Below are 20532 nucleotides of genomic sequence, written 5' to 3'. Positions count from 1 at the left end.
ACGGTCTGTCAGCCTAAATACGACTAAGTATATATTATGATATTATTGTTATTAAAGTAATACATTTTACTATTAGACATTATAGTGTTACAGTAGGTTAAATTCATTTTTGTTGAATTATTTGCATTTGAAAATGTCATTGTGTATATAGCATGTTATAATAATATACTTAAGATGTTATAAGTACCCACGAATACAATTTTTAAATTACAACAAAATAATAACTAAAACCGTTATTCTTTGTTTAAATATCTAATTACGTTTAAATTTGAAATTAAAATGTGTATAAAAAAGAACTGGGTTTTTATATTTTTTGTTTACAGTATGAACTATTTATGAGGATACTTTTTTTAAATTTCCAATCCTTCAGTATAAAAATTGAACATTTTGTAAATATTTAACTGCAAAATAATTTACAAATTTTCAAGATTTTGATAAATTTCGTTATAATATAATTTGACATGTACTTATAAACAAAAATAGTGTCAATGGATCTGTAATATTTCTCAACTGCAACTGTACCAATTTTTTTTTGCTGATTGTAGATAAACATGTGGAATTTTATATTCATTTTTTAAGTTTAAGACATACACAGACATTTTTTAATGGATTTCTTACTCAAAACAATTTGACAATATTTGTGATTTTTACGAATCTTATCAACATTTTAACTTCAGACCTCATAAAATTTAATATGGATTTACATTCAATGTTTTTATTAATTCATATTAATAACAACTTATGAGAAACTTTGTATTCATCAAGATTTTTGACCCAGCGAGAAATTTTGTATTGACAATATTTAATAAAAAACTTATAAGAATCGTAATTTTCCTATGCCCATAATAGTTTTAAAAGAGCAAACATAATTTTATAGTGTATAGAAAATCGAAATTTTCGAACATTTCATCTATCTTCGGTTATTTTTTTTTAAGTTAAACCAAAAAAGAAAATTGATTTTTTCAAAAATTGATTTTTCGTAAAATTTCTGTTTTTTTTTTTGAATTTTTTGTTTTTGTTTTTGTTTTTCCTGATATTTTTGAAAACTTTGGGGAATTTTTTACTTTTTTCCCCTTGAGTTCCAATTAGATTCACATTCCTACTACAAAATATCCTGAAGTAGAACATTGAAAAAAAAACACAATATATTGTAAAATTAATACGTCCATCGCTCCGCCCAGAATAAAAAAGACAAGAATCACTAAACTTCTAATACTATTTCAACGAATTTAGGCTGACCCTTTTTTCATAATTTTTAATGGACAATTTAAAAACAAATATATCCATTAAGCATCCATGTCGAATTTCCAACTTTAATTATGCAATATATATCTTCTTAAGTACTTTACTCTACTATCTTAAAAACTGGTGTCCTTGTAATTAAAATATCAAGGCGACGTAAGTACCTAATAAGTTATTACTTTGAGCTACGTTCGTATGAATAATTTTCAAACTAAAAGCCTATGAAAGAAAAAAATGTAATACATTTTTTAAGTATGCCTAAATGGCTACATAATAATATTGTAAGAATTGTAAGAATTAACAAGAAATAATTAGCATACTTAACGAACTAAGTCAAACATTTTGAATGATAGGTGATGATTTCCGTAACTAATTATTTTGGACACCTGTTGAAAATTTTACAAAAATTAAATACTAAATACGCATCGTATTGAACTGGAACTGACGAAGTTTTAAATTTCATATTATTTGTGTACATATAATAATATATACAAACAAAAAATTATTCGATTTCCGTAAGCCAAAACAAAATTTATTTGTGGGCCACCCTATAGCAACTTATAGAAGTTAGAAAAAGAAAGTAAAAACTACCTCAGAGTCTTCAGGAATCTTTTGATATAATTTTATTGAAATCGGTACAGTAGAGTTATATTATATGATATGTACAAATTTATTCAAGTCAGATTTTTGTTTTTAATAAAAGTGATATATTATTCCAGTAAATACAAAATTAGAACCGGGGCTTCAGCCCTTCAAAATATACTGATCAATTTCCTCAAATGGACTTCTGTCTGTTGTGTTCTCATGTATGCAGGTTAACAAATAACTTTTTATTCACGGATACACCAGAAATCATAACATAAATGTGATACTATGTAATACGTAAATATTTTACCGAAATGATTAAAAAATACATTGCATCTAGACCATCTAGATTTATGTCTAACTTAAAAATAAATGTCTATTGTCGAGTATTGTCCATAATTAATCATCCATACAGCTATAAGCCTAATAGTCGTAAGTCCAAAATGGTAAATTTTACAAGAAAATAAAAAACGTTTCAAACTTTCAACGATGCAATTCCCGAATTCGCAAAGGTCGTATCTCCATCATTTATCACAATGATAATATGGAGATAGGTTGAGGAGATGTTTCCATAGGTCTTAAATCATAACATCGGAAATACGATTATTTCTAATCATCAATTTAATTGAGGATAAAATTAGAAAATTGGGGTTATGACTTAATCATACGATGAGTATTTTTTCTTCAGTCTGATCACAAAAAAATTCCAAAATCGAAAAATGGAGTTAAGACCTCTACGACTTATGTTGACGTGTTGCTTACAAATAACAACATTATATTATTACATCAGACTATCAAGTTCCATGAACTCTAGAAATAACTCGATCATATAGATATATTTATGGTTATGCAAAATCGGAAAATATAACTGTACATTTTGGTATGATGTATAAGTTTGAATTGCAAATTGTTTGTAAACTGATAATTATTAAATGTGTTCTATGGACTGATATATATAAGGTAAACTCATTCCTGACGTTATATAATGATTAAAGTTGTAACGTTATTTTAAAACAGTAATGAATATACTTAGAAAATATTCTGAAATTTGATATCAAATGGAAAAAATTGCAACTCTGATTATTATAAGCGTAAAACTAAATAGTTTTAAATTATATGACGTGCGAACGGATATGCGAATATGATCTACGCGCGTAGGTATATTTAAGAATTCGTAATTGTGCAATTCTCACACGGCTAAAAACTAATTATTGATACATAGATAGTAACTCATTTGAAATAATAATTATTTATAGTAATTACAACAAAATGTATTTACAGTATATAGGGTAGGAACTAGGAATACATAATTAATCGTAAGGAAAAATATTATAATAATTATAAAAATGTGTTCTTATAATATCTACAGTTATATTTATATATTATAATATGCTCTTCTTGGTAACTAATCTATTACTTTTTTTAAATACTACGTTATTGCCTATCGGCATACATTATGTACATAAATACACGTTTATGAGTATATTACTATATAATACAACCATTACATTAAATAACCTACATGTGCAAGAAATATATTTAATATCTAAACATTAAGATATTTATACATTCTATAATAATTGATATACATATATAGAAACTTTTGAATTTTTTTAACTTCATTTTTACCGACAAGATTTTACTTCCGGAGCAAATCTTATATTTTTTTTCGCAATTACACCCATAACTTTTAAGCTGATTAAATATTATTAAAAATAAGCTAATTTTTATTTTTCACACTTATCACGATATTGCATACTAACAGAAAAAAACGAGAAAATGCTAAGTATCCAGACCATTATTAAAATCGTTTTTTTTTATCAAATATTGATTATTGGTCACACAACAAGATCTTGAGAGCTATTATTATTAATTTATGTAATGTGTATAATGTATATACGTATAAACGGACGGTAGTTTCCGTGTTTGAGTGTAATTTTCCTGTTCAGCCAATGGCATAGTTTCATATTATATACTTAATTTTTATATGTCGTACGTACAGTTTTATACGTCATATATAGGTACGCGATTTAACTTACTAATCTAAAAACCTCGATAGAAAAACCAGGAAATCAAAATGAGGATAATCTTTTTGGATTTAATATTAATACAAAATATATACCAATGCGTATAGTTATTGTTACACGTAAAGACTAACAGTTTTCTTCATAAATTAAAATTCCTTTCATTTGTTTACCTTACCAGTAGTTTATCTTGTAAAGTGCTATAATTTTTTCCATTCATATAAGACAATTTATTATTTTATTATATCACCTTGGGTATTTACTGCTAAGTAATACTTTTTTATTACGTAGGTAGCTTATAATCATATTTTCTTATACGAGCAGAAGCTATTAACAGTACGAGAGTTAATTATTTAAAAAATATATTAAACTATAGTCAAATTAAAAATAATAATTAACAATCATTTTCGACCAATCAAGCTTATGTTTACATCGAAAAATCAACAAATAATATAGTGTATCTACCATAACATCATTTAAAACATTAATATAATTGTTGTATTATTTAAAACGCTACTAGGCTTCTATGGTACATCGAATGGTTATTGACATCAAATCATCAAAATTATAAACATAGATTACAAGAACAAAAAACATATGATAAATTACTTATGAGTAATGAGAGATATTATTAAAAATGTCCATGTTTTTTAGATCATATAAATTGTTTTTCTGTATATTATAAAAAAAAAGATTAAACTGCAGAGGGCCAGTTCGATTAAGTAGAAACTTTTTATTTTAATTTCACAACATTAATTTTATAGTGACGTAGGATTTGTAGGAAAGCTTAATTATTTCATCACAATCTAATATAGAAACATTCTTATCGATACATTTTGAATTTGAATTCATTGGAAACTGATTCAAACTCACATCTTACTATAATTTTCCAAAATAATCGTTAATAAGGTTAAATAATATAATATTATAATTATAAATTTATCTCGTCAAGTGTTACTGCTGGGTAGCTACTCCCCTCAAGCATTCATTGCCAATATATCTTAACGCGCATTTGCTAAATGCTTATTATAATTTGTATTCTAATAAATTAAAAAAATATAAGCATATTATAAATATTTCTATGTGCGCACAAAGTAAACAATCGAGTCGAAAACAATTAACCAATATATTATTACATACATTTCATAAAATTTTATATTATACGAGTACATACCTCAAGAAAAACCTTGCAAACAAAATAATAAAATTGAACATTTTATACAGCATCGCGAGTCGCGACAGAGTATTAAAGAAAACTGATATTGCGTCCTTAAAATATCTTAATTGAATAATTTCTCATACTTCAAATAGACTACTGTATTGTAAAACAAAATGAAATACAATCAGTGGCGGTTTAACGGTGGTTTATTCTGCAAATTTGGACGGGGCCCCTCCCCTCTCTCGATAGTATACGGGACCCACCGAAATTATATAGTTGATTTTTTTACCACATAAAAATAAAAACATTTTATATTACAAACTGAAATCTCATTTACTATTGTTAGGTTATAGGTTAATAATAACAACAATTTCGTAAGTATATTTGTTAATGGTACATTTTGTACGTGGCCCCACTTATGGATTTGCCAACTTTATTTGAACCCTTAAATCCGTCACTGAAGAAAATAATCAATAAATATATAAAATAAACTGTTGAGACTACCATACATAATATTTATGGTATATAAAATACACGATATTAAAATGTATAACACTAAAATTTTCTGTTGCTTATTACCAAAATAATTCAATAATATTTTGACCATGAACTTTTAATTTGCCTCAATAAACCTAACCTTTTTTCCTAAATCAATTATTTATTTATCTATATTATTTATTATTTAGTGTCCATATTTAATTAATAGTTTATTTTTTAGAATATTATTTCAACTCGTAAAATCTTTCTACGATATTAAAGTAACAATAATAGTGATATTACAGTAAAATTTTCATATAGACATTTTCAAAGATCAAAAATAGTTAGTCCCACTTAAAAGTTAAGCTATAGTCTATGACTGTTAATTATTATTATTTAAAATTCAACTTCATATGGCCAATCAAATTAAATTTAACCAAATCGAATCAAATAATACGAAAAAATGTATCACATGACACTTTTGTAATACACTATAAGGATTTCGTGTGTAATATGCTTACACTCCGTTTTTTAAAGTACTCCGATGTTTTATTTAAAAATAAATTTTAAGGATATTGAAATATTAGCAATTAATAATGATCGTTGACTGTTATTTATCTACTCGGGAATAACTACTTATCGTCATTATCTTTAAATTCAACATAATATAATAATACTATTATGGCGTAAAACGAATACATGTTAAAATATAATATATTTTATGTATTTTATTACGTATTATTAAAGTGAAAAAATTAGAAAAATATAAATTTAATAACTATTAATTGTAGTCATCGTGGTATGCTGGCAAAAATAATAACGATTTCCGGAAAATCAAATTTACAAGACACGTAAGTACTCGAGTATTTTATCAAAATTATTACTATTTAAGCTTCAACACTTAGTCAGACTTGGACGCTTAGTTAGGCGCTGGGGGCGTTATAAAGAAGTGTAAATATACATGTAAATACGAGTGGTTTATAATCTGAACAGCAGTTTCTAAAAATGGTATGGACGTTTGGGAATAGAGTAATATAATTAATATCTATGTCATAAAAATATGTGTGATCTACTTAAAGTCTGAAAACCCATGTAAAGACTAAGAAAATGTTATTAAATAATATTTTAATAACCGGCGGTTTAAACTAAATTATATTGATAGCATAATACTACTTTATAAGGACGGTTAACCAAAATCGAAAAATACCTAGTAAAATGAAGTTGGCACGTGTGAGAAAACCGTAATGTGGAGTTGTGGACGACGGACCGAATTGATATATAAATATACTATACATTTTTTTATAAACAATAAATTGGTCGATAATAAAATATCGCCATAATGTCATATTATAATAATTAATATTTAATAAGCTTAACACATTATAATATACAACTCTACGAGTGTAAGTAATACCACCACCGTCATACAAAACGCGATCGTGGAGCATACAGGACTTTAGGCAATACTATTATAATATTATACCTATATAATATTATAATATATTGTATTATGAAACTAGTTAACAACAGAGTACGAATATCTCACTCTCACACGCACGTGTGTGATATAGGTAGAATGGCATTATACGTCGTAACACACTGTCTTGCACACACACTCGCAATACACACGTATACCCGCATACAGACTTGCGCGCACAAGTATGCCCCTCGGCCGGTATTATATTATATTATTATTATTACTATTATTATTATTATTATTATCATACACATCGCAGCGACGGCCACAGGACAGACGAATGGAGAAGGAGACTGCTATGTCGACCGCATATGTCATTTAAGGTCACCATTGACGTCATTCGCCGAGAGTGTCTTTACAACAAATGTCTATATATTCTACCGCCATAATAATATTATTATAAATTTAATATATACGTGTAAACTGTAGAATGTAGATATTATACACCAGCTATATTACCTATATAAATATAATATTATAATATACGATCGCTCGGTATCAATTATTATTTTCGTTGCAATAATATATAATATTATACAGCGTGCGCGTAACGTTCATGTTAAATTGTGTATTTTATACATATTATAATATTTATGTGACATGTATGTTTGCATCAAAACAAATGAAACTTCGGGAGGACACGGCCCACGGCCGGTGGCGCTGAAACTTCTGAACAAGAAAAAACTCAATAAAAACTTCCGATATCCTACATACACAACGACCATAATATTACTACACTGTTATGTACGTGTACGTCATCGAAAGTGTTTTAGCGTGTGCAATAACTGGTATATTAGGTACGCGACGCAGTACAAATAAATAATAATTGTAAGCGGTTTTCCGAAAAACGTGTTTACCGACAGATCAGAGGCGTAGCAAGATATACGCACCTATCTACGTTTTAATGTTATGGTTTTTAAATCATAAATGGTGCTTTTTGTATACATCATTATAAACAAGGCATCTGTGTATGCTGCATTAATATATGCGTCGGATGTAGTAGGTATAAAGTTTGATCTCTGCTGCACGAGTAGGGGGACGACGGACCGCTGAGATCGATCGTTAGTCGCCAACATATTAAATATAAATACATTACAGCTGTGTAGATTAGGTTAGGTTAACCTAACCTGTACGATGTACCGTTAAGTTAAATCACAAATATCATATATGTTTCTATATGATGATGTGTACGCTCATTATATCAAACTAAAAATATCGGCTCGGAGACTCGAGATTGGAAAATTTTACTAGTGGTGTGCCGGTACGATAAAACAAAGAATATTATATCATGTGCGCCTAAAGCGGTAACAAAAATAAAAAACTCGTTTTCCAAGTGTTTGGTAAAGTTGTTCCAGTAAAACGTTATAAATAATATTAAATATATTATGTACAATATGTCAATATGTATAGTAATAATCCTGAATCGAATTATAAAAGTTCGAGAACAAGGATTCTCGAGAATATTCACATGAAACAAAATGTTGTTTGTGAACTAATCTTTAAAACGGATAATACGCTGGACTGACGTACACAACACTTCAATAGATAGCAGTATAGTATGTCAAACTATAGCAAATATGTTATACAATATCGTGTTATATAGCCAATATATAGGTACCATATACTATAAAGTCGCAAGAGCACAACAAATAACAGGTTAAAATAATCACTAATCAAAATCGTGTGTATATAGAATAATTGTGATGCGTTTCGAATGGAATCAGTTGTAACAATTATTTAGAACAAGTAATTCATGTTCCCATATGTAGTGCATCTGAAAATTCGGAATTATATTATGTATAGTATATACACTAATATATTAGTTTCTATAAAACTATAAAAAATATTGTTATATAATGAACCAGACCCGTAACCAGGATTTTTTTTAGTGGGGTGTTTTAATTTTTTATTTAGATATAACTTGTTGTTTTACACACTCTCTACTGTAGTCATTAATCATCAAATTATTAATAATATCAAATATAAAATAGAACTTATAGAACCTATAACGACATATTTTGTGGAAATCTAAAGCATATAATATAGTAAGTACATATATGTTTGCATACATTTACACGTGGTAGGTACCTATACTTATTTGAAAACCAAGGATAGGAATGTAATGCTACTCATCACTGCTACTATAGTAATAGTATAATTACTATTATACGTGTAAGAATATAAGATTATGCAGTTTGGACTTTTGTACACTTAAAATTGTCAAAGAAAAGTATCTGACATCAACAGTAATCAAATGGAGTATGACTTTTAAGTACTTTTTGTTATTATTAATATTTACTATCAAAAAACCTCCGGAACCGTCCACAACCGTATCGTAGTTCGAATTATCTTGATATCCGCATAAATTCGGTTGAGTTCTGACGTTTTAGTAGTTTTGGATAGGGGGTGGGGGTTAAAAATTAATTTTTGAAAAATTGTATCAGAAAATGATTTATTGATGAAATTGTCTTATTATTTAACCATTTTCCCTATGGACTTCACTAATTCTTCCTGCCACCGTGGATACGCCACTGGCCTTACCAGATTGGTAATTACGTAGATGGATCCAATGCATATTATATTATTAATGAATGATAATGTGGTAACACCATAGATCACTTGAGCACAACATCGAAAAACATTGGCGTTAAAAACACTTCGAGTGGGCCCACGGAATATAATTCAATTACAATATAGCTTTCTATTTCTATATCTTAAGTAATCCGTCTCGATATTCTTTGTTTTATGATTTTAGAGAAAACTCAGTAATTTTAATGAATGTAGGTACTTTTATCTTAAATAGTTACACTGCACAAACAGTGATTAAAATATATTATAATTCAACAACAGTCTGATCCTGAATTCATCAGAACTAATAGCATTCAAAATAAATAAATAAGTTGCAGGAATAAAGAATTTTAATTTTTAATTTTATGTCGTTTTAAAATAATAATTAATAATTAATAACGTAACAGTTAAAATAAACGTCGATGAAACATGATGAAAAACGTTAGAGTGATGTAAGTAGGTATGTAACAAACGCTCACATCTGTTTCATAATTATAATGGACTCGTTTAAAATTATTTTTTATACACGTTATAAATTTAAAATAAAATATTCGTTGTTCTATAACAGATATATATAATATATATTAATATGATCTGTTACTAATAAAATAATGTAAGGTAAAGTTTTATTTTAGGCACAGTATCTAGATGTTAAAATAATCCTTCCTAATAGTTTCTTAACTTAAATAAAGTGTAATTTTTTTTATATTTCAGAATCTAATATTTCGATTTCCGATGGGTTTTTTTATATTTCTTAAATAGGTTTGAAAGCCATTGAGGAAGCCATCTCGAAAATAGTCAATACTTTTCTTCCAGAACCAACTTTTATTTTTTTCTAACCGAGCAACCAACTAGATTTTTTTTCATTCCATAATAAACTGTAAACAGTCTTTTTAACATTCTAGTATGTAACTATATAAACTAAAATGTACATTAATCGTTAATTTAATACAAAATCACTATTTAAAACGAAATATATAATTACAAATTATATAACCATGCCTTATTAATAAGCCATTGATTGATGATAAAAAAATTCAGTTTAATTTGGCACTCAGTATTAATAGTATTATGGCCTGCAAAAGTGACGATCCCGATGAAATCCAATTGATAACTGACGTAACGTCGAAGTTTAATATAGAGAATCAAAAAAGGTCACACGTAACACAGATATTAAATCTAAATATACTTAAACGTTTATACTACAGCCTGTAGTTATATAATACGAATATAAAAAAATATAATACGAACTACAACGTAGAAATTATAAGGTTTATGCGTATAATATTTTAGGGAACAGCGTTTCTATGAGATTCAATCCAAACGGTTACAACAATTGTGGTCTATCTGCCAAAATAAATAAATTTAAAATGTTGCATAGTTATTTTATGTTTCCATCAATTAATTATTGTAACGCTTCGGAGAAACATACTGTGTTTATTTTAAATTTAAATAAAAATCTGATCCCTATTCATAGATACTAATCCTATGATGTAAAGTAAATTGTAAACTGTATACCTACTCATATTGGTATATGAATATATGATCTGTATAAATATATTATATAGAGAATGACTTTCGCGACATGTAAAAGTAACACATTATATATTTTGCGGGAAGACTGAGGGAATATAAGTATGATATATGGGTAGTACTGTATTACACAAATAGGTATTAATAAATACAGACAGGTAGGTGCAGCGGTGTGCAATAATAAGCACACGAAATCCATACGACAACGCTTAATATTTTACCATGAAACATAATATCTTCAATAAGTACCTAGTTTGAATATTTAGTTAGTTTCCATCGAAAATAGTAAATATTAAATATTAAAATAATAATACAACAATAAATCAATCGGAGGTAATGTTATTACCTATAAGTTCTACTCTTGAACAATATATTAATATCATATTTTCACATTTAAGTACTTATATTAGCTATAGCAGATTATAATATGTCCTAAATATATACTTCTAGGCCGTAAAATATAATATATAGTGCGCTTAACTATTATTGAATAGATAACGGTCATTTAATTGCGTATCGCAGAGATAAATCCATATATAATCCGGATAATTGCGTACACAAACAGAGGATCATTAAATTACGAGTATTTTAAAACAACGAAATGAACCTATAATATACCCGCATGCGCTACAATACTTTATTATTAATTTTTTTATATGAACATTTTACCGATTTAATTCCTCGTCGTATAAAAGGTTTAATTTATTCATTATGTTTTACCTGTTGATGAAGAGCGATTTCGTCGCCGTCGTTTCCCGTACAGCGGTGTTGTCGGCGTTTCGTTTCGCAGAACCGCTGCCATTGACGTCGGGGCCCCATGGTCACCAGGTTCCAAAAGCACATGGTACCATCTTTCTGCGCGTGTCTGTTATAAGGTTTTTACGAGTTATTTCAAGACAATATTTTTTTATTATGTAGGTAAACTGGATTTATTGACACTGTGCGACTTGTTATTCGTTAGTCGATCAATTATAATAGATATTATATAATTATCATCATTCATAGGGTTTACACGAGAACATAAATATTTCATTTATAAGATGGTTATACGAAGCCATGTATGATGTATAAGTTCAGAATGAACACAGGATGATAAAATATATAAAACAGTTTATTGGTATGTAGAAAATTAGAAGACCGCCAACTTCCAAAACCATCATGGGCAGGCGCGGACTGGCTGGGATGCTGGGATGCTACAGCATCCCTTGCCCTAAAATATATTTGCCCCTATCGGTATAAATGTGCCCACCTAAAATTAATCTGAATTTTTAAGGAGAAGGTTAAAATTCTTTGATAAAATCGTAGGTAGATGTAGATCTATTATTTATGTAATAACTAATAAGTAATAACTATAACAATCATAAAGAAAAAAGAATACATTTAAAGTAGGTAGCCAATAAGAAAATAGGTAAATTAGTTTGAGCAGCTTTTTATATACATTAAATATACTTTCTTAATTTATTATTAACACAATCTTTATAAGAGGAACTTATCTCTAATTGTTATAGGGCGGTGGTTGGGGAGGGGGGGGGCAAAAATTAATCACAATTTACTGACCCTTAAGTTTGCCGTTGCTTAACCTTGCATTGCTGTTGTAATTTGGCACCTATTTACATTTTTAACGTATTTACAATATTTTATTAAAACAAAAGAAAATGTTTAAATATTTTATAAATAACCTATTATTTAAAATTTGTTTTATTTGCCCTTTAAATTATGCAGCATCCCGCGCCCTTTTTACCAGTCCGCGCCTGATCATGGGACAAGTCGACATCTATTTTTTTAATTTCAGGAAGAATTTCCATTTGAGTATAAAATATTAACTTTTAAAATAATACATATTAAATATGTTTTTCAGGTGTGCAATTTAAAAATAAAGAAGTAGTAATTACATTTAAAGAGCGGGAAAACTTAATTTTGCTTTGGTATGTTATTTAAACGCTTGAGCTGGGCTGCAGACAATTTGGGAATATAGATTTGACCACCAAAATAAACCCTTCACACCGAGTCAAGACATCAATGAGTAATCAATTCATTCAACATTGTTGATGAATATAATATAGCTTTAAAAAAAGTAAGCAAGAAGGTAACCGCTTTGCTGTAAAGGAGGTGCCAGGTGATGAGTGTACCTAATCATTGAATAAGCCACTGTAATTAATGTGTTAAATTTGAATTCAATGATAAATCATTCCATGGGAAAAACGATTCTGAGCAGAGACAGCCTACTCATACTGTCAGTCTATTTTACTAAGCATAATTTATTATGAAAATTATATTGTTATAACAGTAATTTAATTTACAATAGGTTGAATTATTTTTTCCCGAAAACAGCATTTATTAATTTATTATAATATCTCAATTGAAATATAATCGTTATACTTATTATACGTTTGATACTTTGATTATTTAAACAACTAATGTCATCAAAATTTCACAACAATTGCTCATAAAAAGAATTTGTGACATTATAGACTTTTTTTTAATTTTCAGGAGGTAAATAAATTTATGAAGAATATTGTAGGTACTAAATTTTCAAGTCTCAAAATTTAATGTATTTTAACTACAAATTATTTTTTTTGGCTTGATGTGGCGCGGTGTTTGGCTTCAGTTACAAACGTCCTTTGAGTGCCAGCACAGTCCGGTGTCACTAGTTCTCCGATGGATCGCCACATATACACGTGTTCGAAATCATCCATACCCTCTCCCCACATTAAAAACCAGCTAATAACCATGCAGTAGATATCATAAAAAAAAATAACTTTTATAATAAATTTCGAATTTTTATGAAATTTAGTAAAAATAAAAATATAAACTCTAAAATTTTAAACACTTATAAAAGAAAATGGGTATTTATATAACACAAAGAAAAAAATGTAATCGTACTTAAATCGAAAAAATATTAAAAAGGTCAAAAAAAAAAATTTTGAAAATGATTTAATATCTAGTAAATATTAATTTAAGTATTTGGCAAAAATTTCAATTCAAGGTAGTTCATTTTTGAGTTCCAATAAAAAAATAAAATTGTTTTTGTCAAAAACTGGTGCAAAACAAACTCTCATTTTTCACTAGGTATTTTGAAAAGTATTGAATCTATTCATACAATGAATGATTTTTCAAACAAAAACTTGTCACACAGGATTTGACATAGACGTGTTTACGGGAGTGGCTGGGTGAGCACTGCCCCCCCCCCCTCACGGCAGACTCAACATCATGCCATGATAAATTTTTCTTTATTAAGTATCTGTTTTTTATTAAGTTTTAAATGTATTTTTATTGTTTTGACAATGGTTATACTTTTTGATCATAATTAAAAAATATTCCTACCATTGTGAATTTTGTAACATAAAAAATGAACGTTTCTTCAAGTCTAAAAAAAAAATAGGTCTCACAGTTAAAAAATTTGTTGTGCCCTCTCGGCCACCGAAGTCTGAACACGCCTATGGGATTTGATTGATTAATACATGTTGTTAAGAAAAAACTATTTTTAAGGTTTAAAACGTTTAAGATTTTCAATGTATAAAGTAAAAACAACTAGAATTTTAACAATTTTGCTTAAATAAATTAGTTATTAAACTCAAAATAATGAACACAATTGTTGGAACCTTAATATATCATATAACTATATTAATTTAATTTTACTTATCAAAATTTAAAATTATTAATTATATTTTATACTCATCGTCAAATTTCTTTTTGAATAATGTAAACAAATTGTATGTTAATCAGCTAGCCCTGTTACTGCAACTAAACATCATCAATTAATTACCTTATCACACCCTATGACTTTAATACATAACTAAGTAACAATACATTTTTTAACATAAGGTACTTAACTATATAAGTATACTTATTAAGTGTATAATAGATCAATCACATTATAAGTTATATTTATAATGTCAATAAGTTATCAAATTTAAAATTGTTTCAAAATCATAAATTAAATACTTATAGTCATAATACATACAATTACAATAAGATATAAATCTTAATTAACTATCTTGCTCTGATACAATTTAATATTCCTTTTTTACCATGTTTTTATTATTAATATAGTACAGTATTAATACAGTACCTTACACCAGTAAGCCGTACATAAGTGTTAGAGAAGTAAGGGAATTACACAGAAACAAAATGTTTTATTTTATTTTGTCACATCTAACACATGGCACACTAATATACTAATGACTAAACAGTAACAATAATTACACATTAATTTCTTAAATATAATATTATTATAAGAATACAATTTTAACGAAAGACTGTCATCGATAACAATTCTGAAACGTCTACACCAATGGAATAATCAAAAATATTATTTATTCAAGCGAATCATTAAAAAAATGCATACAGTTTAATAGAATCTCATCAGTATGAGCCATTGAGCCATCTTTAATTTGTCAAAATTGTCATCAACTGTTAAATACACAGAGTAAATATGCACACAAGGGGTAAGCAGGACAATGACTCCAAGGTGGTTTACACATGAATTTAGATTTGTTTCTCAAAAATAAACTATTTTTATGTTTATTTAAATGGTTGACATTGGTAGATATTAGTATATTATATTACTCTCATATTAGTAGAAATATGGCATATTATAAATTTTTATATTTTTACTTATTTAAGATCTGTATATAATAATAATACAATAATAAACAGACTAAAATTAATTTTTATGTACTAGACATGGCAGCGTGAGTGAAGAGAGTGTCCATCGACACTACTTCCTATTTATAAACTTAGAGGAGTAAGTTTCTATAATATAATACTAAATATTAGTTAATAGGGAAGGTAATCAGGTAATGTGCGAGAGTAGAGTTTAGATATGAAGAGATTTGTGTGATTGAAGGAGTTTTTATGAAAATTATTTAAGTGATAGAAAGCAAGTGAGTATAGGTATTGTTGGTATGTTGAAGTAATGATGTAGGGTATGATTGTTGGCGTACCAAGAAGTATTAGAAAGAAGACAAAGGGTTATTGATTGAAACGCTTGAAATTTAATAAGGTTTGAATTTTTTGGGGTTCCTCGGAATAAATTAAATACTTTATAAAAAAAAAACAAATTTTGGCACTAACAATTCCAGAGGGGACAGTTAGACATTTATACAAATCACGAAAATTATATGAAACCTAGAGTGTTAAGAAAATTAAAAAATGTACTAATAAATGTAAAATACTATTGTATAAACAAATTATCAACATGCAATTAAAAATTAATTTAAAATTTATGTGTTTATAAGCTTAAGTTTTTGTTCCTGGGAGCTTAAATTATTCATTAAACAACATAATAAGACTAATTAGGTAGATATTATGTTTAATAGGTATGTATTAAAATCTCAATTGCCTATTCAATAGTGATGAAATAAGTTAATAGGTACAGTAAAAAATGTTATTTTATATTCGACAACTATAATTATATATAAGTGTAATTATTAGCATATTTCAAAATATCACCTAAAATACATTATGCAACTGCATATAATTGATTAACATTAACTTAAGTTTTTAAAAAATCAAAACCCATTATTGTAGTATATTTATATAATAACTATGTGTGTAATGTATGTTTAGTTACAACTTTTTTTAGATTTGAAGAGTTTTATGATGTACTATTATTTGATTCAAAGAACAAATATAATTATAATTCTATTGCAATTGTTACAAAGGAAGTCATTGCTCTTGCTCATTTTATAATATTCAATATTAATAATTCTAAGAATAAATTAATATATCCATAACTAATTTTATGATTTGATTAGTTAATGATTGAGTATTCAAGTTTAGTATGAAAATCATGACATTGCCATTTATAACTATTAAAAATTATGCTGTGAATAACTGATTATTCAAAACATTGCCTTCATCCTTTTTTTGATAAAAATAACTTGAAAATAAAAAATTATTATAAATCCAAAAAAAAAAATTATTTACCATCACTATAAATGTGTAATAAAACAGTGTTAAGTCAAAATCACAATTTCGGACTAAATTTTTATCAATAAAAATAATAAAACAATTTGATTGTATAAAATATATTATTGTCATATATATGGTCACAAGCAATTTATAATATTTTCAATACTATAATACTATGATATTATAATACTTTAATTCAACTAATATTATGATGCACCTATAATCTGTATGCCATAATTGTAAATTAAAATATAAATATAATTATCAAATTCCTGTCATTTTTTATTTTGGATGGAACAATACATATTATATTTGTTTTCTAGAGATGAGTGATGATGTTTTTTCATTTATTTTTTTCTATCATTAAAAGTGAATGAGAAACAAAAAAATTAAACAAAAGTTTGGAACAATAAATAATTATGATCATAAATTGTATAAGGCATAAGTGACTTGAAAAGGAAGTTTTTTTAGACAAAATGCTTTAATCTTTTTTAGTGAGAATAATTTCTGGTAGCAAATTAGATCTATCTAATAATTAGAATGGTAAAATGATAAAATGTAAATTTTTGATTTTAATATCTACCTAAAGTTTGAATATTTTATATAAGTTTCTTCATAAGTTAATTGTTTTACATGGATTAAAAAAAAGTTTAGTGTAAGTGCATTAATTCCACATTAATTTCATATCCATTACAGTGACCAACAAGATACACTCTACTTACCTAATTTTTTAATTTTTTATTCCGCCAACATATTTACTTTTAAGATATTATATTTACATTTAGTAAAATATAATTTGACTTTTAATCTCCTAATACACTATATACATCTTGATCTATAGTTGTATAGTAGAAGTCAACTATAGGTACCAGACATAGCAAACTATGTAGTTTAGTTCAGATAACAATATAAGACTTTCAGTATAGTTTTAAGTAAATCAAAAATAACAAATTAATGATTATATTTATGTATTATAATTGTGTATTGAAAATGTACATTTAACATCTGATTTATGAAACTTTAACCAACAGGCAATAACTATTATTTTCCTTTTATAAGACTATTTCTCAATAAGAAAACACAAATACATAATATAAATAAAGACCTTTATTTTTTATAATATACGAGAACGAAAGAACATATTATTATTCCATACGTTTTATCTACCACCTCTAAGCAAACTAAAATGTTAACTCAATTTGAAAGAACGTTTTGATGTTATTATTACATTTTTATAGAATTAGATTTTTATAGAAGAAATTTACTAGGAATGTTTGTGAATTTTTGTAATTTTGGTCGATTCATTTGCAAATTTTTATTCCTATGCGATAAAATCGATTTGTCATAAACACAATGGACAAATTGCTTTCAGAGGGGACACACCTTGATTTGTACTAATAGCAGTAAATCACTTATAATAGTTGTATACTTGTATGTCAACCAGTGGGTGCAGCAAAATAACTTTGGTATAAACTATAAACTATAAGACTCAGAATTAGTAAGAATTTAATTTTGTATATTAAATTCCGAGCAGTGCCAATGAAATTGGTTTTGCAATCATGTGCTTTTTTTTTTTTTTGTCTGATGGGTGATGACACTTTTTATAGCAGAATCTGTAGATTTGATCTTCAATATTGAGTATGGTTTTTGATTCTCACTAAGAGAGGCAAAAGTAAAAACTTCTTAAAAAATATCTTTGAAACTTGAAACTATCCATTATTACTTAAATTATCATTTTCTATACCTAAATGTGTAAAAATATTGAAGCTAATTTTAGGTTGTTAATACAAAACCTACATCAATATATAGACGTTAGTTAACAATAATATTATATAACATAACAATTAATAACTTTGGATACTAATAATATACAATGAGTAATGGTTTATCCAACTATTACCATATTATAAGTGTATAACTGGTTGAGAAAAAGATTACTTATAGCTATTTAAATATATCATAAAATATCCTTAGAAATACATATTGACACACTCTCTGTAGGCTCAGAACCTTTTATTAAGCACAAATAAACTCAAATTTAACACTTCCATAACAGTGACCTACTTAATGATATGATGAGGCAACACTCAATCAGAGTATGTTATCTACGATACAGCCTGTAGAGAGAGTTCCCTGGAGATTATCATTATTTTTATGAGTTGTAAATAAACAACTAACTAATATTAATTTGAGGTATGTTTATACTCACCTATATTATATCAAGTCTTAAAAAAACATAAAAAGAGAAAAAATTATTTTAAATTATGTTACGTATAGAAAATGCTAATATATACAAATTGTTGGTGAACAATTTCTAATTTCTGCAGTTATTTATTTTTGAAAAAAAACAAAATCATTTTTATTAAAAAACTTTTTTTTATAAAAACCACGGTTTTTCCAAATTTTTTTGTTTGGTTTTCCAGATTATTTTTTTAATCACAGGAAATATTTCACTAATGTATCAAATCAATCAAATATACAAATATATCAAATATAAACTATAAGTTAACCGCATTCAAAGTTGAAAAAAAGAACATTTTTACTGCATGTATAAATTGTTTGTTTTTAAATCACATTATAAAACCAATACGTTGATTGTTCCAATCAGAATCTAAAATGTATCAACTACAAATTTAAAATATGTACCTACAAAATCAAAATTTAGGTAAAATTAAAATTTGTTATTTTTATTTTTAGTATCTAACACCTAGGTATACATTAATATATATCATATATGTATGTCATTATATGTCAATATCATAAATTAATATGTGAAATTCCGATATTAACTTTTGTCGAGACAAAATATATTCTTTTTTTTTTTTTTAATCATTCTCTTGTTTTTACTTCAAGGTACAACTATATACATTATACAGAAACTTAACAAATGACTATTTATTTTAGTAAATCAAACTAATTTTACAATGATGATATAATAATGAACTCATTTATAAACTTAAAATATAAATAAATGCATCACTTTATTCTGCATGATAATTGATTGCCTGGCAATCAGGCTTTCTATGTTTGTTCACCAATCATCACTAATTTTGTAAACACGTGCAATATTATACATTTTCATATTAACTTAATTGTAAATAAATTATAATTATTAACAAGTATCTATTTTATATGAACCACTGTAGTAGGCATAACTAATAGATACTTGATACACATTTTATTACCCTTTCTCAAAGTCAACAATAACTAAATTTTAAAAATACATTCATATTAGTACCTGTATTACACAATTTATGCATTTCTTTAATAATTGTATACAAATACCTAGCTGATCTTTAGGAAAACTAAGGATACTACTGAAAGTTTGAAGTTTAAAAATGTATTAAATAATTAAATAATGTGTACTTATAAACAAGGTTACAGGGATTCATCAATAAATTTTATCTTTATATAGAAATTAAGAAAATTATTTTTGCTAATTACTTCTTTTATATAGAATATCTTGCATTATAAATAATAAAATGTTAATTCATAGACAATATTTTTTTGAACAATACGTATTATTTTGATAATGGAAACAAAATCTAAAA

The 20532-nt window shown here is 26.5% G+C and overlaps 1 protein-coding gene across 3 annotated transcripts in view; it reads right to left on the bottom strand.

Annotated features, from left to right (window-relative positions):
• The window catches only part of LOC111029418 (inositol-trisphosphate 3-kinase homolog), an 81115-nt gene that overhangs the window by 50734 nt on the left and 9849 nt on the right, over window positions 1-20532 (bottom strand). For 2 of the 3 annotated variants that reach the window (XM_022308400.1, XM_022308399.1), the window contains exon 2: window positions 11786-11930. The exons of the other annotated variant lie outside the window; for it this stretch is intronic. In XM_022308400.1, the coding sequence (XP_022164092.1) occupies window positions 11786-11908 (123 nt within the window). In that variant the 5' untranslated portion in view covers window positions 11909-11930. The remainder of the gene's footprint in view (window positions 1-11785; window positions 11931-20532) is intronic. 3 annotated transcript variants of the gene reach the window in all.

This window comes from Myzus persicae, unplaced genomic scaffold (genome assembly GCF_001856785.1).
Source record: "Myzus persicae strain clone G006 unplaced genomic scaffold, MPER_G0061.0, whole genome shotgun sequence".
NCBI lineage: Eukaryota > Metazoa > Arthropoda > Insecta > Hemiptera > Aphididae > Myzus > Myzus persicae.
The sequence above is the reverse complement of the archived record's forward strand: the minus strand, read 5'-3'. Positions and strand labels throughout refer to the sequence as shown.